The 27,129-nt window shown below is 39.1% G+C and overlaps 2 protein-coding genes across 12 annotated transcripts; both read right to left on the bottom strand.

Annotated features, from left to right (window-relative positions):
- Nucleotides 1-349: 349 nt before the first annotated feature.
- Nucleotides 350-10,336, bottom strand: LOC102311891 (pleckstrin homology domain-containing family S member 1). Of its 2 annotated transcripts, XM_005928170.3 has the most exons (17): nucleotides 10,232-10,336; nucleotides 9,845-9,867; nucleotides 9,384-9,481; nucleotides 9,173-9,288; nucleotides 8,779-8,913; nucleotides 8,003-8,078; nucleotides 7,871-7,900; nucleotides 7,366-7,419; nucleotides 7,078-7,149; nucleotides 6,898-6,969; nucleotides 6,583-6,638; nucleotides 6,459-6,509; nucleotides 6,237-6,365; nucleotides 4,475-4,576; nucleotides 3,435-3,527; nucleotides 2,490-2,625; nucleotides 350-2,368 (listed from the first exon to the last, which is right to left on the bottom strand). In XM_005928170.3, the coding sequence occupies exons 2-17, from the start codon at nucleotides 9,852-9,854 to the stop codon at nucleotides 2,282-2,284; spliced, it is 1,317 nt and encodes a 438-aa protein (XP_005928232.1). In that variant the 5' UTR covers nucleotides 9,855-9,867; nucleotides 10,232-10,336; the 3' UTR covers nucleotides 350-2,281. The 2 variants fall into 2 exon arrangements, with proteins under 2 accessions (XP_005928232.1, XP_042079233.1); XM_042223299.1 differs by lacking the exon at nucleotides 10,232-10,336 and having other exon boundaries at nucleotides 9,845-10,221.
- Nucleotides 10,337-16,009: 5,673 nt separating this feature from the next.
- On the bottom strand, nucleotides 16,010-26,381 carry casp7 (caspase 7, apoptosis-related cysteine peptidase). Of its 10 annotated transcripts, none has more exons than XM_042223291.1 (7): nucleotides 26,232-26,381; nucleotides 25,762-25,883; nucleotides 22,313-22,464; nucleotides 22,093-22,221; nucleotides 19,992-20,167; nucleotides 19,595-19,793; nucleotides 16,010-19,448 (listed from the first exon to the last, which is right to left on the bottom strand). In XM_042223291.1, exons 2-7 carry the CDS (start codon nucleotides 25,875-25,877, stop codon nucleotides 19,222-19,224), a joined length of 999 nt encoding a protein of 332 aa, XP_042079225.1. In that variant the 5' UTR covers nucleotides 25,878-25,883; nucleotides 26,232-26,381; the 3' UTR covers nucleotides 16,010-19,221. The 10 variants fall into 10 exon arrangements, with proteins under 10 accessions (XP_042079225.1, XP_042079228.1, XP_042079226.1 ...); XM_042223294.1 differs by having other exon boundaries at nucleotides 22,313-22,461; nucleotides 26,268-26,381; XM_042223292.1 differs by having other exon boundaries at nucleotides 25,762-25,880; nucleotides 26,268-26,381.
- Nucleotides 26,382-27,129: the final 748 nt, after the last annotated feature.

Genomic DNA, 27,129 nt, shown 5'->3' with positions numbered 1-27,129 from the left:
TCATTTTATTTTATGTGTTATGCTGTGGAAATATCAAATCATACAGTTACATGGCAGTAACACCATTCATTTAGACCGTGTAGACATGGTGGAGATGACCTGTTGAAGTTCAAACTGAGAAGAAAGGTGATTTAAGTAACATTCAAACCTCGAGGCAGATGGGCTACAGCAGCAGAAGACCTCACCACCGACGTCTCCTGTTAGTTAACAGGAAACTAAAGAAACAGTTTAACCATGCTCACCAAAACTGGACAACCAGACATTAGAAAAATATTACCTGGTCTGATGAGTCTCAATTTCTGCTGCCACATTCAAACAGTATTTTGCGTAAAAAAATGAAAGAATGAATCGATTCTGAACAAACTGGTTTGCAGCAGTTCAAGGGAACAGGCCTTGCAGATAAAGTCCATTTAATGCTGGACCTTCGCCTGGAACGGCGCTGGTTATTTGGCACAATACAAAAAAGATTACAACCAAGTACAAAGTAAAGTGTGCAAGTGTCCTCAGTTATTTGAGTCACTACTACATGTCTCAAAACAGCACAAATAGGTGAAGCAACACGATTCTGTCTACATATTAATGTTCCCCGAGGTGCTGAGGACATCAGCTAATGGTCTCTTCATTGTTCATCTCCTACTTGCTTTGACTTACTATCAAGGAATCCTTGCGTAAAAAAATAAAATAAAAATAAAAAAGCCAAACAGAAAAAATTAATGTATGCCAGCATTTTATTAGTGCACTCATGTAATCACCGCATACATACAAAGAATCTCTGTGTCATGGTCCGGGTGTGTGGCTGTAAAGTTCTGCTGAAGGTCTGGACCTCCCTGGTATCCACCCATGGGCAGGGCCTACAGCTTCCCTCACCTGGAGCTGATTGAGGCAATTAGGTTGGAGATTTAAGCTGCTTGCTGACACTGCTTCCTTGCCAGTTCCTCAACAACCCTATGTTGGTAACCAGGCCTCATGCTTCATGTCTATGATTCTCAAGTGCTTTACTAACCTTGCAATCTTGTGTTCTAGTTGCTCCTGGGAATTACATCACACTGAATAACTTATCCTGGAAATCTGGTTAACCCGCCTGCTTTCAGAATCATCTCCTTGCCTCTCCTGCCTGCCCTCCTGCCCTTACACTACCACGGGACCTTCACCGCCCAGGACAGCTGACACACACCACCAAACCCACCTGGACTACACCACCTCTCCTTCAATGTTTCCATCTCCCACCTGCACAGTTTCCATAGCTTCCACCCTCTCCAGAACTCCTCATTGGCTACTGCTTTAACACTGCTCTCCTCTCTTCCAGTGCGTACCTAATCACCAGCCAGCTGCTGTTGCTTTCTTGGACCTGTCCCCTTACTTTATCCCTCTCTCCTAGCCAAGACCCCCACGCCCCATGTGTCAAGCCTTAAGTCAAGGGCCATTGTAAACATCATCCTTGTGCTAACTAATAAACCTTTGTTAAACCCTTTCCTCCGCCTCCACTTTGGGTTCTCTGCACGTGGGTTTGATTTTTGGTACTCGGCTCTCAATCACCAGACTTCAGTGGTTACAAGGTAAACCAGAGATTTATCAGCATGGTGATAGCATTCACATTAGATATCTGGCTTTCCTAAGCCACAGGAATATAATAAAATGGGATTTTAATACTTTAAATGCACACGTGTATATTTTCAAAATATATAACTTTGTCAAAAAGAATTCAGCCGTAACTTTTTAGGTTAAATCTGTTAGCTGGTGCTTCTGGTGATCTTACAATTGAAAACACACAATTGGGTAGGTGATGTTAGGAAAAAGTACTTGACATCGTACTTGAAGACATTCGAATAGGCTCAATATTTACTTTCATCGACATATTTACACCATTTCTTCACAACATGTCATGTACAATTTAATATCTTGCAGACACTGACATCAGCCTGGGAAAAGGCACCGTTAATGCAGCACAAGGAACTATTTTTCTGCCTAATGTCTGCCTTTTGTTTCCTTCTTTGGTAACTTTTGACAGTTTCCTCTTATCTGCAGTTAATTAAACAAGCACTGAAACATACACTGAGTACTTGTCCAAAAGAAGATCACATCTATCTGGTCACAAATATGGTTTATGCAATGTGCAAAATGATTTTCATCCTTCATTTGTTGAGTAAACTGGTGACAGATTTAAAAACAAAACAAAAAACAAAAAAAGCAAGGGAAGGGAAAATACTGTCAGCTATCAAAAGTGGTCAGCACAGGTCATATAAACACATGCTGGCTTGTAGAAGAATGAAATTTCTCATTTCTAATTAGCATTTTGCCAATCAGTGCAGGTGAAGTTTGGCAGGTGCAGCTGCTGGTTTCTAGGTTGACGCAGGAGGGTCACTTTCACCTGAAAGCAGATTTGCTTTTCAGATAGACTGAATGCATGCATGAATTAACACATCTATATCATGGACTCTTATAATCTGTTAGTGCGTTGTCATTTGGTTGATTGCAAGTTATGAGCATACCTCATTCTTGAGTGACTTGCTGATAAACGTGGTGAACTCCTCCACAGTGCTGACCTGCAGGTCATTAACTGCCAGAATCTGGTCGCCTTTGTGGAACAGACACACGGTCTGTGGCTGTCCCGTCCACCCAGACACACTGACACACATACACAAAGAGAGGTTTGAGTTTTCCAAGCACTCTGTAGCTTCTGGCTCTTCTATTTAGCATACCGAAGAAAAAGGTTTTCACAGGACTGTATACAGTCCTTTAAAAATTTAAGTGCATGCTTACTGCTTCCATGGGCATTTCATTTCATTTCATTAGAGGCCAGGTGCCTATAATCGTATGCACTTGATCATCAGCAAGTCTGAGCATGTTATGAAAGCAGCTTTGGCAGTTTTCATGAGCATTTGTGTGTTAACACAATGCCTCAGTCTTCTAAGGAGTGGAGGTCCAAGCAAATTCTCTCCAAGAAATGACAAAAAACACAAGATCTACATCTGAGATTCTACAGGTCTCAGTTAGCATGTTAGATGTTGGATGAACAGATGAGACCGCTATTCAGTGGCATGCAAAATATCAGCACAAACATATCAGAGAAAAGCAATTAAACTGACACAAGAAATAGCCTAATAAAATCAAACATGCCACGAATAAACAATATTAAACCTCGTCAGCTGTAAAAGCGCAAGTAAGGACAAACAGTCCAACTGTGGCCAGCTTTGCCAGTGATACACAGGATTAAATGAATCCTGATCAACAGACCTGAGTAAATATGACACAAATGTCTGAGATTTTTGTGTTTCCATAAATATTAACAAGTTGGAAAGCATTTAGTCAAACATTTGACACTACATCGTCCAATTAGACCAGGCTTCTCAGTTATCTGACTCAAAGCAGTCCTATGTGAATACATTTTCAGTTTGAGGATTGTTGGATTTCATCCTGATTTTCGATAAACCCACCTGGGCTTCCTATCCACCTCTGTTAGGGTCAGGTAGTTTTTAAGGTCTGCCTGTTTCACCATAATATCCCGCTCTTCTGTTCTGTGGTCAGAGCTTGAAAGAAAGACAAAAGACAACAACATCCATTGTTCTATCAAATCTTTAAAGGTATGACTCAAATCAGTTCAAACTGGGTGATCTTTCATGCTTTAATATCACGTTTATAACTTGATTGTCCATTTACTTCAGTTAGTGTGCACTGCCTTCTGAAATACATGTCTTTCACATCAATCTCTCTGTCAATACTTGAAAGAAAATTAAAAGACAACAAAAGCTTTATTAGGGAGTGTTATATCTTGTATCCGTAAGAGAAGTACATCTAAAGCTAAATCTAACCATCCAGCTACCTTTCCTCACAACTTGAATCGTATTTATATTATTGTACTCATTAATTGTACTAATTTTCCCCCAAAAAACATTATGAAAAATACACAGTTTTAATTAAATTAGTTAACAATAAGTGAAATGGGGTGAAGATCGCAACCTGTGAACAACAAAAGCAGGAAGCCAGGAAGAGAAGGGTAATAAATAAGACAAAGGCATTAAAAGGTCCCATATTAGAAAAAAAGCATTCAGCATAGACCATGATGTCACTGAAATGGCGACATGGGACATGCATAGACATGAAGACACAAAAGAAAATGATAACAGGCAGGACTCTTACACATAACCTGTTTAAATTCTTGGCTAAAACTTGTTGTTGTTTTGTTTTGAAAGGCTGCTTATCACCAGCTGTCATCGCCTTCTTGTAGAAATCTCCAGAAACCACGCCAACCAGTCTAACATGTCAGCATTCAATTCTGGTTAAGTCAGACTGCGGTGACAGCTTTTTTATTTTTATATGACAGACATTGCTATAGTTGGGTTTTAAAACGCTACCATGTCCATGTGTCAAGTAAAGCAACTTATCCCTAATACAGGTTAACACCTACTGGCACATTGTGTTTGCTTATTATGAAACTGAATTTAAAAAAAAAAAACAACTTCCTGTCTAATCTCACCTCTCATTGGAGTCATTTTTTTCAGATGCATCCAATAGTTCAACAGGGGACATGGCACCACGGTCGCTAGAGCTGCTGCTTAAATCTGTAGACCAGCGTTTACTGTATAGCATAAGGAAATAAAACACCAGATATTAGTAAATGTGTAGTCTGGCTGCATACACTTTGCATGCATACAACAACAGTCATTGGCACTGTATTGCAAGTCTGGAATGGACAGACATCCACATTTACCCCCACGATAGTGTCTTTTGCAGTTACTCAAAAAAGAGGACCAAATGTGTCATAAATGCAACATGGACGAGGCAAAACATTCAAAAAGGCGAAATGTAGAAGCAGTGGAGGAGTGGAGTTTTTATACCACACTGTAGAGACAGGGAGTACAGAAGCAATCTTTCAGTGTTGCAGCACACCAGTTAGCCACATTGGTGTGAAATGGAATAATTACTACACAGGTCAGTATCACAGACATTTTAGTAAGGCAAACAGCAGCAGGAGATAATGGCTAAAAACTGGAATAGGCAAGAAACACCGGTCTGTTGCGCTGGTGATCAGCGTGGGGAGATCAAACTGACTGGTTTAAACTTGCTCTGCAGAGGAAAAACAAAATCTAAGACTCCACCTCAGACTGACGCACTTAAAATTTTTAGTTCCTTCTAGCCTCGCTGCACAAAGAACATCATTGTTAAACAGAAAGGCATGAATGCAAGAAAGAAACAGTTTGTCGTCAGTGCTTTAAATATAGGATGATGATGAAACCTTGTATTGTTTGATGGGATTCCTTTTTATTTATTAAGAAAGACATCATGACGAGTGAGTGATTTGCAGTATAGGAACCCAATCCTCTGCAAAAAGCATAAAATATTTTTACAGGACAAAATTCAGTTTAATTGAATTCTGTCTGTAGAGTGCAAAATAATAATAAGAGTCACCTCAAGGCGCTTTATACTGTAAGGTAAAGACTGTAAAATAATACAAAGACTCGCCTATAAGGAAGCACTGGGCGACAGTGGGAAGAAAAAACTCCTTTTTAACAGAAAAAATCTGTTGCGATCGGCTGTGGGTGAGGGCAGGAAGACAGAACAAAAGAGACAGTTTACCAGGCAAGCTACCCGAGTTGACCTTTTCACAATGTTTTTATTGTACGCAAGCCAAGAGGCTTTTACATAAGAAACAAAAGGACTTAAAAAAAATTAATTTGTGTAAATAATCTGTAACAGACATCAACAGTAGATAATGCACACAAGTAAGTGTAGTTTAAAAGCGCCTTTAGATTCACGTACAGATAACACAGATTATGTTAAACGGTTTCACCCAATCTGAGAGATATATAATTGATATGTTTAGCTTATATATCGGCCTTTTTCAGTTGTGCCATAACACACATTCACAGCCTAACTGTAAATGAATCAGTAAAGATGTTCAGTCCAAGTGTAGAGGCAGAGTGCGAGTTGAGACACAACTTCTTTCCCAAGATAAGAAGATATGTTTCATGTTGTCAAGCACATTTGTTGCTAAACTGGCTCTGAAACGCTGCCTTTTATAAATTCTTGCCTCTTCCTGGAGTGTAAACAGTTCCGTGCGCTAAAAAGAAGTCTGGTTGATGTCAAGGTGTTTGTGCCCGTGGCACCACAGTTACCTGTGATTATTATTTTTGTAGGGTGCTCACAACACATGTCACGAAGGGCTCCAGGGCACTGATATAGAAGACTGAAGTAAACAAGCCAAACAGAGATAGGACCACTAACTGCGTGAGAGCTACCTGTTGTTGTCATCATCTGGCTCCTCAGCAAACGGTGGCAGCGGGGACACCTGTGTCTTCATTTTGTCAAAGGTCTGAATGACGGTCCTCATCAGCGTGCTTTTGTTAGTGTCCTCAACTTCATGGTCCCTAGAGGCATTTGGTACGGTTACCTTTTCAGCAACCATAAGCAGTTAGCTATCATTATTATTGTCATTATCTTAAAAAATTCTGTATGCTTACTCTGGCTGAGCTGATTCTTCAATATATTTGAAGCCACTCATTGTTTCATATCTAAATGAGAACAAACATTATGACATGTTTTAAAGAAGTCTGTATGACAATGGAAACATTAATTAATACTTACAATGCTTCCACACTGTTGCGTTGTTCCCCACTTGGTGGTCCATCTTTATTCACATTCTGTGCATAATTAGAAAAAAGAAATTGGTTTTACTAAAAGTCTTAGTCACTGTACTTTTGATCAAAGATTTGATTCATCATTTGTCACATATGCTACGAAACTGTTTATCTTTAGTTTTTGTGCTGCTTTTTTTTTTTCAAACCTGGACTTTGGAAAACTCTAACATGAACATATTCTATTTGTCATTTTATAGAGAAAACACATGATTGATCAGGTCAAAGAATTAGCAATGAAAATAATTTTTAATCCCAGTTGTACTTTTTGTGGTCTTGGAACTACATAGATTGGTTCCTCAGGCTCAGATGCGCGTCTTTTAGGATCCGCTTGCTCCTGTTGAGTAAGATGCAAAGCAATAATGCATACAGTCAAGTCTAATTCTCAAATGGAGAGAGGTAATTTTGTTTACTATCTACGAAAAGTCAAGTGAAGATGTTGCACCTCGGGTTTTTCAGTGACATTCTCCAAAGTGTTTGAGGACGGATCGGACATTGACCGGAATTTTAGGAATCCCTGACAAGTAAAATCACACACGCACACATTCAAACATTTGCATTGTCCTGATAAGACAAACCCCATAAAAAATATTTTATGCAATTGAGAAGCGTGGATTGGAAGAACAAAGATAATTGCAGAAAGAAAAATAAAATTAGGATATAATTTAGCGTTTGGATGCTTTCTGGTTTAGAACGCATGAGCCAAATTAACACAGAGCTTTTGGTGACTAACCTTTTCAGCCTCTGCGAAAGAATTCGTCTTTCTGATGAGTGGTTTTGAAATTACCTGTAAAAAAGAGATTTTTTTGTTGTTATTTTTGTCATAGAAGGAGGCACTGTATATTTATATCAAGGTTATCTGCTTCCTTTTCTAGAGATCAAACATAGAAGTAGTATAGCTTGTTTATCTCAACACAAAGACTGGAAACAAAGGAGTTTGCAGGGGATTAACTTGTTGAACGTACAGTTTATTATCTTTCTGTAAACCCGAAATACTCTGACAGATAATAATAACGTGACTTTTTATTTTTTATACAGATTTCGAATAAGATATACGTCGGATAGCTGCTGGTAGGTGGATTTTGTTAACTGGCAAGCTGTTTACAGTCTTAACTAAGCTGAGGTAACCAGCTACTGACTCCATGTGAAGTGAATGTATTTTTTTTAAATGTCAAAGCTTTCCTCAGATGCTGTGCATGTGTTGAGTAGATATCGCCAAGTAGATTTTGAGTATTTACCTCAATCGTTGCCTGCTTATAAGGGAACTCCTGTAGGAGCAGGATGGTCCAAGTCAGTGACAAAAGAAGCAAACACTGCATATAATTAAATTGTATTTATTATTTTTATGGAAAAAAAAAGGTTAAATGTACCCCTGAAGAGGAGAGTTGATGAGGTCGGCTTTTCATTGCATCAAACAGGTCAGAGAACCAGCCATCCACATCGTCGCTGGAAGAATAAAGGATACCAATGAAGGTCTTTTTAGGCTCCACAAATGACAACTACTGGGTTTAATTTAAAATTCAATACCAAAACTAAACGCAGAGTGGAAATAATAACAATTTAGTAAAAAGGGGCAATTTAGTTTGAGCAAAGCCGTCACCAGATGATAAATGTTACTAAACCAGAAAGCAGCACTATGGTGTCTTTTTGATTGTTCAAACCTCCTAAAATAGTAATAGGGTGTGAAGGAGGGGGGGGGGGGGGGGGGGGGGGTGAGAACAGCCTGTTGTCTTGGTTTTGCCATTGCTGACTTTCAAATTAATGCAGTTTACTCTTACAGGAACATATTATGAAAGTTGCAGGAACCCCCCCTCAAAGAAAACAATATAAACCAATCTCTTTTGAAAAAATTACACCCATTAAAGTTGGCTGCTTTTATCCACACTTCAGATGAGTCAGACATTGTCATAACAAAATGACTGTAGTTTATTTTGAAAAGCATTTATGATTCCTTTTTTTTTTGTTTTTAATTCTGTATTCTAGGGGTCCATACACACAACAGCAGTCAGTACTTGGGCACAACAGACAAAAGAAACAGAAAAACGCCACATGACAATCTGCACTGCGGTTTGCCTAGAACTTTTACAGGACAGTGTAATAAAATGCATGCCAGCTTTATGTAGCCTATAAAGCCCTGCTGGCTGACCTGTTCTCCCCGACAAGGAAGTACTCCCGTTCCGTAGTCCTGATGAAGAGCACACAGGAAGGGGAGCATTTAAAGCTTTTCTGGATCCAGTTCCATTTTGGATGATGCTGCGGACTCACATGCAACACTGAGACCCTGATGGGGGATTGAAAAAAGTTAAACCCTCAAAAGCAGAGCTGCCCTATTTGCATCGTGCCACTTCAAATTCTAACATGTATGTACATGAAATTGTATTTTTAGATTTGGTATTTAAAAAAGTTATAAAAGTTCAACACAAATTTGTGTTGGTGAAAGAATATGCTGGAAAACAAAGGAGAGAAAAGTATGCTGGTTTACATTCTCAAAGACCTTAATGGCTTAAGGTGAGCTTTTAAAGTGTTATGCAAGAACTTACTGTGACAAGTCTATTTCTCCAGCTGCCTTGTCCTTTTCCTCTCTTCTGAAGTACTTGAGCTGATATTCTGTGTCACTGAGCTTGAACAGGATAAAGAAACGTTTCTTCCATGCTTTCTGCAAAAAAAAAAAGGTTAAACAATGTTTTGTACTTTTCACAAAGAACTGCAAATATAAGTACAATTACTGGATCACTGAGTGGGTTATATTACCTCTGTTGTCATCAGTTTTGGAGGAGGAGACTTATGCAGGTATCCAGCTCTTACTTCTGTCACTGCTTTGGGAGGTCCATAGAACAAACTGCCTCTAACTGAGGGCAACAAAAAGGCTGTTTAGTAGTTTTTTGCTTAAAGGTGACCTTAAAGATTCGCCTTATTAACAAAATAACAAAATCTGTATTTCCAGTTCTATGTTTGTATGTTCTTACATATTTTGCTGAATACCAGCAAAATATGTAAGAACTGAAAAGTTTTAATTCCTGCAAGTTGACGAAATGAGCTGTTAATAAACGTGTCAGATTTGTACATTAGATTCTGTCTTTGTCAGATTATCCTTCTGTGCTCATCTGCAAAAGCAGGTTTTCTAATACACCGTAAGCGCTGACAAAACACCAGGAAATACCAGCACCAAAAACAAAAAACACCCATCAAGTTTCCCAGATCTCATACAATACCTGGCTTCATTTTTACACCAAACCTTTGAAAAGATGAAGATGATAACATGAGAATGTATCACTCTCTGAAACTCAACCTTTCAAAAAAAATTTAAAAACTATCCTTATTATGCCCATTCCTCTATAAATGCACTACATAAAGGCAAAATCTATTCAAACACAAAGCTTATGTCAAGAAAAACGTCGTTGAATTTAAACACTGAGAAAAAATGCCCATGTGCAAGCACAAGAGGGAGGAAAGTGAGTCGTTTACAATCAGCGAATTCAAAGTATGAACTCATAAAGAGCATTAACCCATCTCACTAACTTGCTGTTGAATGGACTTTAAACTATACAAAGACAGAAAAACTACTAATTGCAACACAAGTACAGCATAAGTATTCTTACCTGTGGAACAGCTGTTCACCTCACACTCTCTCTGGCAAGCTGCGCAACTGCTTAAGAAGCCAGGTTGTTTTTTTTTAATCTCTTACAGTGACCGGAAAAATCTAATATGAACTGGAATTTCTGGTTACTGGAGTGACAACTTCAAGTGCACCTTCTCGGAAGAGGCGATTCCAAGAAGATATGCTCAAAGCATTACAGCTATTGCCAGTCTTGGCAGTGGCAAGCGGCAGAAATGAGCTTCCTCCGAAGGGTGGCTGGCTTCTCCCTTGGAGATAGGGTGAGAAGTTCGGCCATCCGGGAGGGGCTCAGAGTAGCCCTGCTATGTGGCTGATGCTCCACATCGAAAGGAGCCAGCTGAGGTTGCTTTTTTTTCTATTTTGCCAATACCCACAAATCTTTTTTTCCTAGTGAATCCAGTTATCTTAAACATGATGCAAAATGCATAAAAATCTGTTAAATAGCAAATCAACATTTCCCAGCATTATAAGACCGAATCAGACCCTTATCCCTCAATCCCTTGAGACCGATGCCTGCAAGGGCAATGGTCTGGATGGGAATGAAGGTGTTTCTCCTCCAGGAGGAATCACAGACACATACGAACACATACAGACAGCTAAGAGAAGCAGCGCCCTGACCCGTTTTGAGAAAAGCCTGACACTTTTTAAATAGAAAGCAGCAGAAAAAAATAAATTATGGCCTGTGATTGTTGCAGTGACAGTCTTGGAAACATTTTAATGCATCCATCCATCCATCCATCTGCTCCCGCTTGTCCTTTTCAGGGTCGCGGGGGAGCGCTGGAGCCTATCCCAGCTGTCATAGGGAGACATTTTAATGCATTAATGCAAAACATAAGGAATCCCCCACAATCTGTCCATCTAGCTCTGTCATTGAATAAAAAATTGATTATTGGGATTATTGGATTTCCTGATAATTACCCCATCAACAACATGATAAACAATTTATCTATGTAATCAAAAAATAAAAACTTAATGGGACTTATGTCAACATATAATCTTCATAATAACTTGTTTGCTGACTGGATGAAATGTGCACAAAGCAGCTGTCACTGACGTAAATAAATAACGTAATGCTTATGTGACTCAGATTATCATCCTAACACCCAGTATGATTTATTGGACTAGTTAACGAAATAGAAGTTTTACTCTGCTGCAGTCCAGGGAACCACATGTACACTTAATATACAGAGCCATCATCAGTTTGTTTTGTTTACAGAAAGCTCAAATAAATGTAGTTTTTATGAAAATTTGTTGCTATGATTAAACTATAAGAGTTTGAGTTGGTGGATGAATGGATGGGCTGGAGCCAATCCCAGCTGCCATAGGACACGAGCTATTTGTACCTGGCATGAAGGTCCTGGGTCATGGCAAGAATTTTTTAAACAGGTATTAACAGGATGAATTGAATTTTTTCTGGCAGCAGGCACTCATGTGTGCACTTGATATATAAATAATTAGGCACTGTCCATGTTTCACAAACTTCACAAACTACTTCAAATGTGCATGTGGGTCACAAGTACTCTCACACATGCATCAAGGCCAGTGTCAGGCTGGTATTAATAGAGCTCCTAGGGGCTTCATGTTTAGTAGGACATGGAATAGCTCTTCAGAAAATCTGACAGTTTAGCTGTCTTTTTGACCATCTTTGCCAGAAAACTTCATGTGTTCAAAGTTTTTAAGGCACTAGTACAGTAGAGGCAGTAGGTGACATATATTAACCCAAGCCTCCCCTTCTTTGACAAGAAAGCATTTACATCAGTTGGGGGGGGCAATAAGAGCCCTTGTGGTTGTGCTGCCTCTGGTTAGTGAGGTTTTAGTAGCACTTCTGTAAGTACTGTACTTCTGTATTAGCAAAGTTGGTGGGAAGGGCACAGCTGACGTAGGGCGCGTCCACTTTTCAAGAAGACTTTTCAATGACTTTGATTCATTTCATGGTGTTTGGACTTCTTTTACCTGGAGTTCTTGAACTCTTTCTTTTAATTTTCTTCATATTTTCTGCCTGTATGTATTTCAGAAAATGCTTTTGAAACATCAGCAGCACCTGCAGTGGCAAAGAGAGGCATAGCGGCCAGTAACTGGCAGCCATACAGGTGGAAATAACAGTATGTCTATTGTTCTCTTTAACTTTTAAGTGTTTGGGTCTCAGTAAAAAGAATACAATACAAATACTGATTGACATCTGGGATTAGTTTATAATTTTGTTTGCATTTGTTGCTATTTATCTGCACTAGTGGACTGCTTTCATATGCTGAACCCACCTGAACTTGGTCAGTAGTGTAGTTTAAAAAAATTAAAATAGGAAGAATTTGATTTTGTATATATAATCGGAAAAACAGCAATTTTCATCCAAACCATTTGTATCATCATGCTAAATACCAAACAACAACCTAACAACTTCTGAACAGAAGTCTTGACAAAGGACAACTCTGGAGGAGATTAACAGCCACCATGGATCATTTCATGCTTTCACAAAGGCTGTACAGTGATCACCTCTAATACTCATAACCCACATACAGACTGGCCGGGCAAACTTCCAAGTTCCCTCCCAGAGACCTTTCCACAGAGGCTCGGAAAGTTCATCTACTCGAAGTTGGAAAGCATTATCAAATCTCCCTTCTTTAGGAAAAATAAACAAAGAATACATACGCAACAGTCAGACCCCCAACCACCCCTCTCAGCCAAAACAGGAAACTGATCCAAGAAGCTGCGCTGTAAAGTTTGATGGACCAATCTATATTAATTTCTCAAACTATACACAATATCCTTAAAGCTAATTTTAATAGTTAGGAATCAGCCTACCAAGGCCTCTGACTTTGAGTGTCATCTCATCTAAAAGCACTCAACGACTCAGCAGCTCCCTCTGCAAGTAATGGGCTTACAAGAGAGTCAGCCCAGGCAGGCACCAGAGACTCACCAAAGGCCACTTCTTCCAGGTATTGTTCCAGGGCAGGGACCTGGTGTCCCTATTAATGGCAAGGTTTCTGGGTTGTTTATAGAGCTGTTATGAATCATTCTTGCTTTTGGCTCCTCACACAGGACAAGATTGCCTTGGGAGACCCTTCCCGAGGCGAGGTGCCCCTGCTAGCTAACCTCCTGCTGTCAACTGGGGAAGCAAATGGTGCAATTCATGGAGAGGTGCACTTAGATTAGAAATTTAGAATTAAAAATCATTTTAAAAATATTAGATTAGGTATTTGATTAATACATTGACAGTTTAGTTTTCAGCACAAAGATATTTGCAAGTGAAACATTTTAACAATGTTTTGTTTAATAATGTTTTTCTTCTTCACACCAAAAATAAATAAACAACTAAATAAATCCTCATTCTAGTGTCTTTTCTTTGCTGTTACACTATGTTATGAACTTTTGAACTGGCCTCCTTTTCTTGCACAAACATTTATCACTGTGACCGATTTGGTGCCTGGCATGCCTGAAAACAAAGCTCTGCCTACAGTTTGATTTCTATCCAAGACATTTCACTACACTTGTTCTTGAAATTGTAATCTGCTCAGGTGTTAAATCCTTGGCCACTTTAACTTCAGATAAAGACTAGAACAGGAAAGGATCAAATAAACAAGAGACAGGATGATGCAAAGTGAATTGTAGATGGCCCGAGGCCACAGAGGAGCTAGAAACTGGTCAACATCACTGCTGAGGAAAGTAATATTCAAGTAGACATAAAGTAATGAGCCCAGCTTGTGCCATTGAATTTCAAAGCATAGCTCTCTCACTGGCATTAAATAGCATTATCATATGTTCTTTGATATATCTTTAACAGGATCTAGAAACAGTCACGTTTTCTGAGGTAACAGCTTGCTTCAAAACCTCTTTGTGTGAGGTATATATTACTCACATGTGACACAATAGGTACCTACAGTACAATATTTTAACAGAGCAGAGTGCCCAGACATACCAAACATAATTTGGGGGAAATGCCGAAAGGGGAGAATACCCTGAAAATCAAGTTGTGGCGTTTACCTTGAGCCACTTTATTTACTGCACAGCCTGTTTTTCCTTACTGAAAACAAAGGGAGCATTTCCTGGTGCAGTGGAATGACAAATCGATTCTTAGTTGACTAACAAGATCCAGTGTTTAGATTAAACCTCAAAGCAGAAACCTCTGGTTAGAACTTTGATTGACAGATATTAAAAACACCTCTTTAGCTTTTCATTACTTCTTTAATCTCTTTCTTTTGTGTGAAATTGGAATTTCTAAGACACTGAAACTGGCTGATCCAGACCTGACTGAAATGGATGACTTCAAGATTAAACTGCTTCTAAGTCTTACATCAGTCTATTGTTGTTCATCAGATCTTACGATCCTGTCACTGAAAAGATGTTGCAAGCTATGAGTTTACCCAGAAATAAGAAAAGATAAGATAAACCTTTATTAGTCCCACACGTGGGAAATTTTTGGTCACGGCAGAAAGTACACGAACAGTGAAAAATTAAGAGAAAGAAGAGAAAAACAATAGAATAGAATGAGATAAACATGTGCCATTGCACATCAAGGAGAAAGGGAGGCAGTTACAAATGTGTATGGGATGTGTGTGTGTGTGTGTCTGTCTGCACATCTGTGGGCCTCTGCAGAGACCATGTTGTAGAGTCTGACAGCAGTGGGGAGGAAAGGCCTGCGAAATCTCTCCGTCCCACATCGTGGGTGCTGCAGCCTGCCACTGAAAGAGCTGCTCAGTGCTGTCACAGTCTCCTGGACGGGGTGGGAGATGTTCTCCAGCAGGGATGACAGCTTAGTCACCATTCTCCTGTCACTCCCCACCTCCACTGGGTCCAGAGGGCATCCTAGAACAGAGCTGGCCCATCAGATCAGCCTGTTCAATCTCTTTCTGTCCCCTGCAGAGATGCTGCCACCCCAGCAGACCACACTGTAAAAAATGTCAGAGGCCACCACAGAGTCATAGAAGGTCTTTAGGAGTGGGCCGTTCACTCCAAACGACCTGAGCCTCCGCAGCAGGTATAGCCTGCTCTGTCCTTTCCTGTCCCCAACCCCCGGGCTATGGACTAGTACCGGACCGTGAGTCGTTTGCTTTGTTTACTTTGTTGACACAGCACCGCAGCCCTGATTACAAGCAAGTCTATGTTAGTATGAAGTAATTTTTAAAGCATTTCTGTTTTAGATTTACTGCACATGTTGTTTACCATCATTCACGTGTATGCATACCAGAGCTTACATATCTTTAGAGTTAAATAAGCTTTGGTATGTATATCCAGTATGTGATGTAATAGGATTATTGAAACAACAATTAAACAATTAGTGCAACAATTTATCGAAACATGCAAACATACATGGTAAAATTAAGTAGGCAAAAGAAAAGTGGAAGTTTGTTCAACTCTAATAAGCTTGAAAGTCAATATTTGAAACACCTTGATTTTTCAATAAAGCCTCAACTTTCTTAAGCAAGCTTTCTTATGCTCTCATTATTTCTTCTGCTGCTCTTAAGGAATCATTATCCAGGTTTCCTGAAGGACGTTCAGAGGTCTTCTTAGGGTCTTAGCTGTCTTTTTCCCCGTTCTCTATCAAGATGATCCCACATTGGTTCAATAACTTTCACATCCAGGCTCTGGGGAGGCCAATCCATGACTGATAGTGTTCCATTGTGTGTTTTTCTATCCAGGTATGGTTTTACTGCATTTAAAGTTTAAATGATTTTTATTTTATTTTTAGGTTTGAATGATTAATACATCAGTGTTAAGAGTTTATTTTCATTTTTATTGCAGATTTTAGTTCATGGACTAAACACACACATGCAAACCTGAAAATAGTAGAAAAAAAATCACCCGAGTTGTCTTACAGAAAATATGATATTAGTAGTTCATCCGCTTTTTAACCAACTGTTTTCATAATTCAAAGAGATGTGCCAGCATAGATTGACTTACGGTAAAAATCTCATTATAGGATGCCACAGGCATGATGCTATCAGTAAGGTGATTCAGATCTTTGGCTTGGTTGAAATGAGCAAAGTGAACAACTATTATCACAACATAAGTCATGCTTCCTAGCGGGAAATACAAAAGCTCCAAAAATGAGCCCCTCCTTCTCTGTGCTTTTCACAGCTTATAAACCCATTCAGTGAGCCAGATTAGACTTTGCTAGGGCACTGCTGGTCTGCAGGTCTTATGGTTTGACATTCACGATCTAAAAAAATAAATTAATGTTTTTAAGATGACAATGAGAGAAATGTTTTTAAAAGCTTTAATATCCATTCTGATCCTGGAATGTTTTTACCAATACAAGTACAAATTTTAAGTGAGCACTGAGTGAAACACATGGAAACATTTAAAAATACCCAGTGACTTCATGATGTGTTTGTATGTATGTAAGCACCATCCTACCAAAAAACAATGTTTTCAATGGGGTCTGTTTACAAATGTGCAAGACAAATGATACAGACTTCACTACATTATAAAGTGTGTAAGTTTAATACAATGAACTGTTTACATGAGCATTTCTTTATTTTGAAGTTGTTTAAATAATGTATTGCCCCAAATAAAAAAGAAATAAATCACGAATTCAGTCATTCATTTTCCCAAATCTTTTCAAATATATTCCTGAGGACAACAGCATTTAAAACCTGAAAGCATTTAAAATTTTACCCCTAAACACATTTTCCCCCTTTTTCAACTCCATTCCACAATAAGTGGAGCAAAAACTCCTTTTGGCACAGGTTAGGCACTACATCGCTCATCACAGATCCATGTGTTGAGAAGATTTAACACTTGTGGGTACAATGGACACGGATGGGGAATACCATCCTGATTAAAAAAATAATAATAATAAAATATATTTATTTAATTAAAAAAGCTAAAAAAAAAAAAAAAAAAGAAACCAACTGCTGAACTTCCCCCTCTAAGGTACTGAGACATGCAGTTATATGAATTATGGTAAAAACCTTTTAGAAAAAGCGAGATTGTGGACATGTGGAGTGTGTATGTTCAGAATGTCAGTAATAGCTGCCTTTGTAATTAAAAACACTCAATAACACATTATCTGCAGAAACAAACTTTGTTTAAGTTGAAACAAATTAATTAATTCATTAAATTGTTTAGAAATTTGTCTGTACCATCCATCCATTCTCTGCCGCCTATCAGAGTTCAGATTGCAGGGGTAGCATTCTAAGCAGAAAACCCAGGCTTCCCTCATCCCACCACCTCTTCCAGCTCATCTGGGAGACACGAAGTTGTTCCCAAACCAGCCAAGAGATGTAATCTCCCCAGAGATTTGCCCCGGGCAACTGGTTCCTTGCTATATGAAGAGGTGGTGGCTCTACTCCACCTATCTTTAAGGGCAGGAATGCAGAGCGACCTGTAGAGCGACCTATCACTTCACACTCGACCCCTCAAGTGTGAAGTGATGGGAATGAGAATCAGCCCCTCTAAGTCAGAGGCCATGCTTTTAAATGGTACAGAGCCCACTTCAGGTCTGGGACAAGTTAATACCCTAACTGGGGGAGTTTAGGGTCTTTGGTGTCTTGGTCATGAGCTCTTGTGGTGGTTATATGTCCTAATTGCATAAGGAAAGCATAGCAACAGTTTAAAAAAATGAATAAAAGAGATTTGGTATGAGACTGATAGTTTACTACTGTGTAGTGTATAAGCAGAGAACATAAATGTATTCAGTAAAATGATTTGGCATTTGTGCTTAAGGCACATAGTCTTAACCTGAGTTCAAGTTAAGACTATGATATTTACAAATTTACAACACAGCTTTGGACATTCTTTTGTCTATCTAGTGTTATAATCATACAGCATTTATTTCATTCTTTAGTAAAAATATTGAAGAAGAACTCTAAAGATAACAAGCAGAATCCATTACAGTTTTTTGACTGCATAATGGTGCATAGATTAACTTATTTGAGTTTAAAGAAGTGAAGCCTTCAACATTACATTGAGAACAGTGGTAAAATGGTCCTTGTTTTTAATAGGGCGGACTCTATGCTATGCACTTGACCCAAAACCTCACTGAACTAATCATTACACAGCAAACAATCACATCTTCCTAACCACTATGGATATGAAATTAACATGACATTTACCCACTTCGTGGACATTAAAGAACCTGAGGATACCAGCTTTCTGCTACAAACTAAAACTTGCTAGGAAGGCTGAGACAAGAAGCCTTTGGCAAGAGGGTTGACATGTTTCTGATCTGTTTGTCTTTTCTTTTGTCTCTTTTTCTGACAATTGACAGTAGAAACTTTAAAATACAGGTAGCTGAAAATGATCTAAGTCATTTTAAAAGGCATTTTTCTCTTTAACAATTCATTGCACAGGGTCTGTAATGAAGGCAGGTCCCTCAACACTCCTACAGCAATCAAAGTTCTAGTAATCACTCATTTCAGTTTCCTACTGAAGATTTCTATAAACTGCCTAATGAATCTTAAAAGGGGCTTAATTTAGTTTTTCAAATCATATTAGATCAGTCAAAATGACAAGATGTCTTTCCACTGGGAGTCGTATAATACCAAAAGCCAACTTTTGCCCATCCTTGCTTGCCCATGTTCATAGGGTTCAGTCCCTTCAAACATCTACTGCAAATGCTGGAAATGGTGTGACGTATAGACGATTCTATAAACCCACAAAACCTGGCAGCAAATTTTCTGGGCTGGTAGAATAACATGGATATTTCACAACGCCTGTCAACGAAGATCAGATCAAATGTGACACCATTATTCTGAAGAAGTGGAAGAATGTGAAGAAGAGGAAGAAGTTTCACTATCAACACATGAACGCCGTGTGCCACTGTAATGTTTTTGTTTCTCATGTAGTGCTTTTCGGCCCCAAGTCCACATGCAAAATGTCATATGTGCATGAAATATGAAGCGTCCTGCCAGGCCTGAATCATCCCTGAATGCTTTGACTGCTTAATCAGTACCTGAAACAGTCTAGTCTAGTCAGTCTAGTTAGTCAGCCGGTCAGTCTGTGGCACCATTACAGTACAGTCAGGTGGATCGGCAGTCAGTTGAAATACAGTTCTTTTGTCAGCATAGAGACCACACAGGGAATCTGCTTCTTCTCACTGAAGCGGGGGTCTTCAGACCAGGACTCAAAGCTGGTGGCCACCATGTAATTGACCCGTGTCAGGATCTGCATTATCTCCAGCTGTTTTCCAAACTCGTTCAGGACGTTGCAGAGCGCCTGTACAAACCAGGAGCCACGCCCAGGATTCCTCCATGAGTAATATCCTGGAAAATAAGCATCATTAGTGAGCAATGAAACTAGAAATCAGTCAAACTAAACTCTTCAGGAAATGCTTCTCCACTTATATATATACCAATGGTATTTTACTGTAAGGAAAAATATGTTGTTTAAACTGGGATTTCAGGTTTACCTGGTACAGTGGAGTAGGCAAAGAGGAAATCAGCCTCTACGGGGATCTTATGTCTTGGATTTGCATCTGTCTCCAGGGCATCATTTGGTGGACCTGAATCTGTCTGTATACCATCATCAAATTCTGAACCCCTACAAGCCTGGTGAAGTAAATGAAATGACATTTCATTGTGATCCTGAGTAGCTTTCTCATCGATGACCTGGTGAAGCAATTCAAAATTAACTGTTTTTAAAAGCTGAGATAAGCCAAATTCACCTATTTCCACAGCAAAGAACTGTTCAAACTGCCCATTTGGGTGAAAAGTAGCAAATAGAAGTTCACACAAATCTGTAACTTAACACTGCTAATGTTACAATAAAAGACTTTAGTCACACAATCAAGTATGAACCATGCACACCTGGATGAAGAAGAGTTTTGGCTTTCCCACTAAGCTTTTGCACTTGTCCCCCCTGAACAGCGAGGTCATCGTTTTGATGGGCATGGCTCCGTCTGTGCCGTAGATCATGCCTTCCTCGCCGTGGCTCAGCAGGATGCAGGCGAAACACGAGCTGTCACTGTGGTCTTCTTCCGAGGCTGAACCACACACACAAACAAACAAACACTGAACTCCTAGCTCGACTCAGGCCTTGTTAAACCTGTCTAGATCAATGAATAAAGTCAGTCCCTAATAGTTACGTCTGAAGTTTATTTAGCGTGAATTTGAGATTTCAGCTAAGTTATATATTTAACTGATAAAGAATGATTTATAATGCAGCCCATCAAAATATTTAATATGCCAGTGAGCCCTTTGTTATAAGAAGAAATTTATCAGCATCACTGACATGACAGGTTCATATAGTCTTATGATCATAAAACCTGGTTATTGGACTTCCAGTTACTTTGATTAGAGACACATCTGGCTAAATTTAGTAGTAGGATGTGTTACTTTTATACCAGTGGTGGTTGTTAAGAAACAAGAATTATTAATTTAAACTTGCACATCTTGGTCATTTTACAAAAGGGATGTCTAACATAAGGCAGAATCAGGCCAAGGAAGACTTTAATCCAGGCCACTGGGTGGTAGGACTGTGCGATATGACCAAAAATCTCATTTCCCAATATAAGACATTTATCGTCCTGACAACGATATATATCAGAAAAATGTTACATTTTCTGTAAATTATGTGAATCTCAGGCAACTCAGCTTACGTGAAGTGTTTTCAGCTGGGTGTCGTGTAACTGGAGTCGAGTGTTTTGACCAATGCATGAAACTATACATTTTTAGGCATTTTCTTTATGAGTATTTATTACACGGCGTGCTGCTGAGAAAAGCCTGTTTTAACGTTTAAGTCCAAGGTTTATTTTGAGCACCTGACATAAACGTTCTCCGTACTCTTTCACATGATTCTAGCATAGGAGGTAGAAGAGCCTTGTTTGAGTGTGAGGTGGGGACTGGTTTCCTGTATAATTTTCATAGTACAGTTTTCTGGTCCGTGTCAGACTTTTCATAACCAAACCATGTCCATGCAACAGAGGTGGCCCCTCGTTTAAAAATAAGTTCCTCACTTTGTTTTGACAGGTCCTTTAGTTTGTCATCATTTCAGTTTATTTTAAAAAATCTCAACAGGATCTTCAGCTTTATTGCGAAAGGTTTATGTGGAAAATAAACAAAGGATGGTGGCGCCACACGTTGCTAATGACAACGCGTAAAAATAGTGGCTTGTCTGTCCGTAGTGTGGTTATTTTAAATATAAGAGAAAGTGAGAACTTTAAGAAATTAATAAAACCACTACAGTGACCATCAAAACGATGAAAAAATATTGCCGTAAACGGTTTATTTTGCGACACCACAAAACAAACGATAGCGTAAAATGAAACGATAGACGTTTTCATATCATCATCCGATATCATTATATTGAACAGCTCTACTGGATGGCTTTGAAAAATGTGAAGGAGAGCACAAGTTTTGTACTTTTTACAGGTTTTCCTACTGATAGAGATCTCCCTATCACCATTCATATTTCACTTAAGTAAGTAAATAATAGATTTCTGTAATTTTACACATTTGCTTCTTACAATTTAAGACTCATACTGACACATTTCTTTCATCTACTAAAGCAGCATTTCTTTGTCATGTTGAAAAACATACACGCAATGTTGAACTTGTGCTCATTTTTCTAATATAAAAATATCTAAGCGACTAAATGTGTAGTTAAATATCTGTACAATGACAGAGAAGGAAGTTTCATTTCGCGGGCCCACAAAAGATCAAAGAGGGTGTATATGACCAAAGGCCTCCCTGTTTTACACATTAGAAGGCACCAGATTACTAGTATGTAACTATATGCATATCAGAAATAATACCCTTTGTGCTGCTAACCCTTCCGTCAACTACAGTGGCTTACAAAAGAAAATATGTGCCTACATTTGGATCTAAATATTAAATATGAAACACCATCACAACAAAAAGAAAAATGTAAAAAAAAAAAAAGTCTCGTTATCTATATGACATGACTTACCCTCTCGGAGAAGACGCTCCATCTTCTCACATGTCTGATCGTTGTAAAGAATGACATCAAAGCCCAGGTTCTTGAAGCACTTGTAAAGCTCGCCTGCGTCTCGATCTGTGCCGTTGCGTACATTCATCCCTGTCAAAAAAAGAACGCTTACATTACAAACTCAATATGCAATAACACTGAGCCAAACTGAATTTATATGTTTGAGTAAGGTTTGCTATACCCGTCTTTTCATCAAAGTTTTTGTTATTGATGATGATGCACTTTCCCACTCGCCGGTGGCTCATCTTATACTGGAATGTTGGTGAAACAATTCTGTAATGGCTTTCAGAAGAGTAGTCCTGCTCCCGCGTCTGGCCATCCTTATTCTTCCTGCTTTTATACAATGACAATAAAAAAACAGTTATATTATATTGCACGGCTAAAACAGTTTGTCAAATTTCTCTCAGTTAAAATTTCCTGCAGCTGAGATGTCTATTTAAATACAAAAAAATACTACAACTGAATGATCCTTAAGTAAAATTTTCAAAACAAGTAACACACATTAAACTGAAAACAACACGAACCACTTACAAAGGGTACATACATTTCCAAATAAGGCATTAAAGTCACGGCCAAAGTTGGTTGCAGAAATCCAAAGGAAGATTTAAGGAGAAACTAGAACATTTTTGCTTAGCGCGGATAATTGGAAAAAAAAATCATAAAAACAGCAATCTATACTGAGCAAGAAGAAATCCTCCACGAGTGGTAATTCTCACACACCTGTCATATTTCCATTCTTTACAATATCCATCCAGATAGCTTAGCCAACAGTGACCCATTAGGGACTCACAAAATCAAGGCTTTTTCCAGAAGAGCCTAGTCAACAGCTTACTCAAGCATGGGAACAATGCACAGCAATGTGTACCAACAGTCTTGCATGCTCACTCACAGGCTGCCCAGCCATATTAGAAAAAAAACAAACAAAAAAAACATGTGATCCAGAACTTTTTCTAGCCCCCTCCCACTTCCAAATTGTGCCAACTGTACCAAACAACTGCACGAGGCTGTGCAAAGAGCTGAGACCCTGGGCACTGCAGGTACAGCAGGAAGACAGTCGAGCGGAATAGGAGGCCGTCTTACCTGGGTTCGTCATTAAGCGCTACGCCACTCTGCATCTGAAATGCGTTGCTTTCGTCTTGTGTCTTTTGTTCCCTCACAAAAAAACAAGTTTCTCCAAACCTGGAAGCGTAATTTTTGGTTGTGTGCTAGGATACTGACATGCTCTCTGTTCTGGATGGAGACCTGACTGGGGCGGCGCACTGTGAGGCCCCTGAGTCAGCAACCTCACCATCACACCAGTGCTTTCTAAAGGCCTATTTACACATGGCCCCTGTGCCTCGCTCTCCCTGCTGAGGTCAGACAGGGCAACAAGTAGCTCCTCTGCTGACAGGTACAGAATCCACCTGTGTGGATTTTCATACTTGTTATCTCCACTTGTGACAAAAAGGCAACTAAATAAATAAGTAAATAAAGAAAATATTCCTTTCCAAGAAGATATTCCTTTGATGAACACCAAAGCACACCACAAATGATTAATAAATGAATGTGAATTTCATTAATAATTCCTTAATATAGTATTTTTTACATCTTCTATTGCTTGCTATCTTGATATTTTTGGGTAAGAATCTAAATTCCAGACGGAGCGCAGAGCCTTTTTGCTTGATTACCAGTGTCTGAGGGAAAACACAGCTGCCGTACTTTATACTTCTCCATTAAAAAGGTCCAGAGTGCCACCTTGTGAGTAAGACTGGAATAAACAGCTCTTTGTGTCAGGGATCAGTTTACAAAACTAATTTGCATACTGTTAAAAGGCCCACGCTCCATAATATAATGAATGCACATTTTGAATGATTTTGGCCTCAGCTATGGTCTAATTTTGAGAAGCCACTTGAGGACTGACCCCTGTCCCTGAATTAGACTTAAGATTGATTTCATGTTCTGTGACCCATTGCCTTAATTGGGCTATTCAAAACCAGGTCGCTGTGTAAAATCAAGGGTATTTTTACAGTCTACTTTTTTAGGTTTTGATTAGCTGTGAAACCACAGTCACCTTCAGATACTGAATCCAGGATCTTACTGAGAGTGCTGTGGTCCAAAAATAACTGTGTGGTTGTGGACACAAATCCTATGTGGAAGTGGTTTATCACCACAATAGTTTTACTTGAGAAAATGAGCAAATACATGTCTGAGTAATTTAAATCAATACACTTTGGGTTTTATTTCTTTTCTAAATTAGAGAATAATAAAGCAAATTTCAACAGAAGACTACCATTGAAATAAAAAGACGAGCCACAACTTACTTGCAAACCAATTCTAATAGTATCTACAGGAATACTGAAGCAGTCAGAAACAGAGTTTTGTTATAACTTTTGTTATTCTATTCTGTAAAAACCTTCTTTTTAATTTTATGCAAAGTGCGAGCTTGCTTGCTATGTTTATGTGTTATGACATGTGTACTGTAAGATCTGTGGGGCATATACAGATGTGGAAGAACCATGAAAAAAAAAGAAAAGAAAGTTTGCACATCCAACACAAATTAATCATAACAGGTGACAATATCACCAGAAAAATATAAGCAAATTAAAACAGACATAGATTATGCTACAGATGATAGGATGGTTTAAAAACTACACACTCACCAGCCACCTCATTAGGTACATCTGCTCAATTGCTTGTTATTGCAAACATCTAATAAACCGATCACATGGCAGGAACTCAGTGCATTTATGAATGTAGACATGGTCAAGATGATCTGCTAAAGTTCAAAACTGAGCATCAGAACGGGGAAGAAAGGTGACTTAAGTGACTAAATGTGGCATGGTTACTGGTAGCAGATGGGACGGTCCGAGTATTTCAACTACTGATCTACTGAGATCTTGTCACACGACAGTCTCTGGGGTTTAGAGAGGAAGGTCCAAAAAAGAGAAACTATCCAGCGAGGTTAGATGAGGTCAGCCAGACTCCGTCAAGCTGATAACATTCGTAACAATCAATTTAGGTAGAAGAGCATCTCTCACCTTCACACTGGCTCACCAGCTTAACATTTCTTCAACACTACAGCCTATCTGAGGGATGTTAACCATCCCTTTATGCTTGCAGTATAATAACCTCCTGACGGCTTCTTGCAGCACAATTACGTGCTGTGTCACAAATCCAGATAATTTCAAACTGGTTTCTTGAACTTGAGATGATCCCCAAGATCTCAGTCCACCTTTGGGATGCGGCAGAGAGTGAGAGTCCCACTATGGATGTGCAGCCAACAAATCTCCTACACAGCTGTGTGATGCTGTCATGTCAATATGGACCAAAATCTCTGAGGGACGTTTCAAGCACCTTTCCATAATTAAAGCACTTCTGAAGGGAAAAAAAGGTCCAATCCAGTACTAGTATGGTGTACCTAACAAAGTGTCCAGTACATGTACCTTATCTTGATACAACCACAGTAAATGAACACACACCTTGTAAATGAGTGAGGGAATAATAATGAAAGCAAAACCCACAGCTTAATACCTATATTATTACAGTACGTAGATTATTTGAGTTATACTGAGTTTATTTTTAGGGCCCAAACTTATGACTTTTTTTTGGTTAACTGGTTTTCATGTTTAGAAACAATAAAAAGGAAGTCACCTCCCAAATAGCAGAAATCTCCCTTTGCGGTCAGGCTTGGCGTCTGTTTCGTCTGTCACCGGCCCATCTCCCCCACCCTCTCCAAGTTCAGAGGGTTCACCGGCGTATCCAGCCATCTTCTCCTAGCACACAAATCGAACATAACGTTATGGTTTACTTAACCTACTGCTTTCCTTACATTAGGTGTAAACTAACCACACGTTGGCGTTATTTTGAGACAAGTTTGCCTCACTTCCTTAATCTTCTTCAGTCCCACCTCAACGGTTTGAAAACGGACAGCTGGCAAAATTTAGACTGCTTTTATTAACACTTTGTCACATTGAGGCATTCAACTTGACTTGTTAGCTTCATGTCTGGTTAGCATGTAGCAGAAAAGCGACTTAGCTAAAAATACATAAATAAACTTTTCATTTTCTTTAAGTATACCTAAAGAGATTAATACACAGGAGTGAAGTTAAGCTGAATCGTACTGTGTTACGCGAACTTCGCTGTAGCACTAAAGTTACCCGACTTATGTTCGTTCTCCAAAGTGTCTCCTTCTGAGTTTCTGTCCCGTCTTCCTTGTGAAAGAAAAAGAAAGTACGGTTTGACTTCTCGCGACTGCGTAACTGCGTCACAGCACTGCGTCCCTCCTACCTGCACACTTGGCACACTTGTTTTCTGAAAGGAGAAAAACGACTAGTTGTTTGCAAATAATAATAATAACAACAACAACAATAAAGGATGCAGTAAAAGCAAGATTGATTTATGAAGGTTTATCTTTTTTCTCTTCCAAATGGGAAAGGTTTTAGTTGCTCTGGAGCAGAAATATTCGTGACAGCATTTACCTGTAGCATATTGATCAAATTTATATCCACAAACGTAAATTAAGACTTTTTTCTGTGCTGGCCGGTGAAGACATAATAATACAGCATAAAGCGAATAATCTATGCCAGGTATGTATATTAATTTGTTTAATGTTGCCCTAAATTACAAATGCAGTTTGTTTCTTATATATTTTTTCTGTCTCTTAATCACTGCTTAAAGTTTAAAGAAAATCTTATTCAGTGCCTCGCAGGGTATTGAAAAGCACCTATCAAATATACCAAATTAAAACTGTATGCTAATCCTCTGTTATCTGGATCTGGTAGAGCCTTAGACTACCAGGCAGTTCCGGCTGGGGAGCTGCTGCTTTGACAGTACACTGAACAGCACAGGGAACTGTTTTACGATCCTTCTTCTTCACCCTCTTCTTCACCCAGAGTCTCCTGCATCTATTAAGGAAGCTCAGAGCCTTCAATATCAGTCTATGTTTATCACTCTGGTGGCAAGTGTGGTTTTCTATGTGAGCTGGGGCAGCAGAGTGCAAGCAGCTGATGCCAGCATGAA

The sequence above is a fragment of the Haplochromis burtoni genome, unplaced genomic scaffold, assembly GCF_018398535.1.
Source record: "Haplochromis burtoni strain Fernald_Lab_line unplaced genomic scaffold, NCSU_Asbu1 Contig_108, whole genome shotgun sequence".
NCBI classification, from domain to species: Eukaryota; Metazoa; Chordata; class Actinopteri; order Cichliformes; family Cichlidae; genus Haplochromis; species Haplochromis burtoni.
The sequence above is the reverse complement of the archived record's forward strand: the minus strand, read 5'-3'. Positions and strand labels throughout refer to the sequence as shown.

What these genes read in the sequence shown, in the direction of transcription:
- casp7 (XM_042223291.1), bottom strand. Translation starts at nt 25,877, where the DNA reads ATGGCTGGATACGCCGGTGAACCCTCTGAACTTGGAGAGGGTGGGGGA. An exon ending in GGAGCGTCTTCTCCGAGAGG is followed by an intron (nt 20,168 to 22,092) that starts GTAAGTCATGTC and finishes TGTGTGGTTCAG; the next exon opens with CCTCGGAAGAAGACCACAGT. An exon ending in CAAAACTCTTCTTCATCCAG is followed by an intron (nt 19,794 to 19,991) that starts GTGTGCATGGTT and finishes TTGCTTCACCAG; the next exon opens with GTCATCGATGAGAAAGCTAC.
- LOC102311891 (XM_042223299.1), bottom strand. Translation starts at nt 9,893, where the DNA reads ATGTTATCATCTTCATCTTTTCAAAGGTTTGGTGTAAAAATGAAGCCA. An exon ending in TAGTTCCAAGACCACAAAAA is followed by an intron (nt 6,639 to 6,897) that starts GTACAACTGGGA and finishes AATTATGCACAG; the next exon opens with AATGTGAATAAAGATGGACC. An exon ending in GCAAGTCACTCAAGAATGAG is followed by an intron (nt 2,369 to 2,489) that starts GTATGCTCATAA and finishes ATCTGCTTTCAG; the next exon opens with GTGAAAGTGACCCTCCTGCG.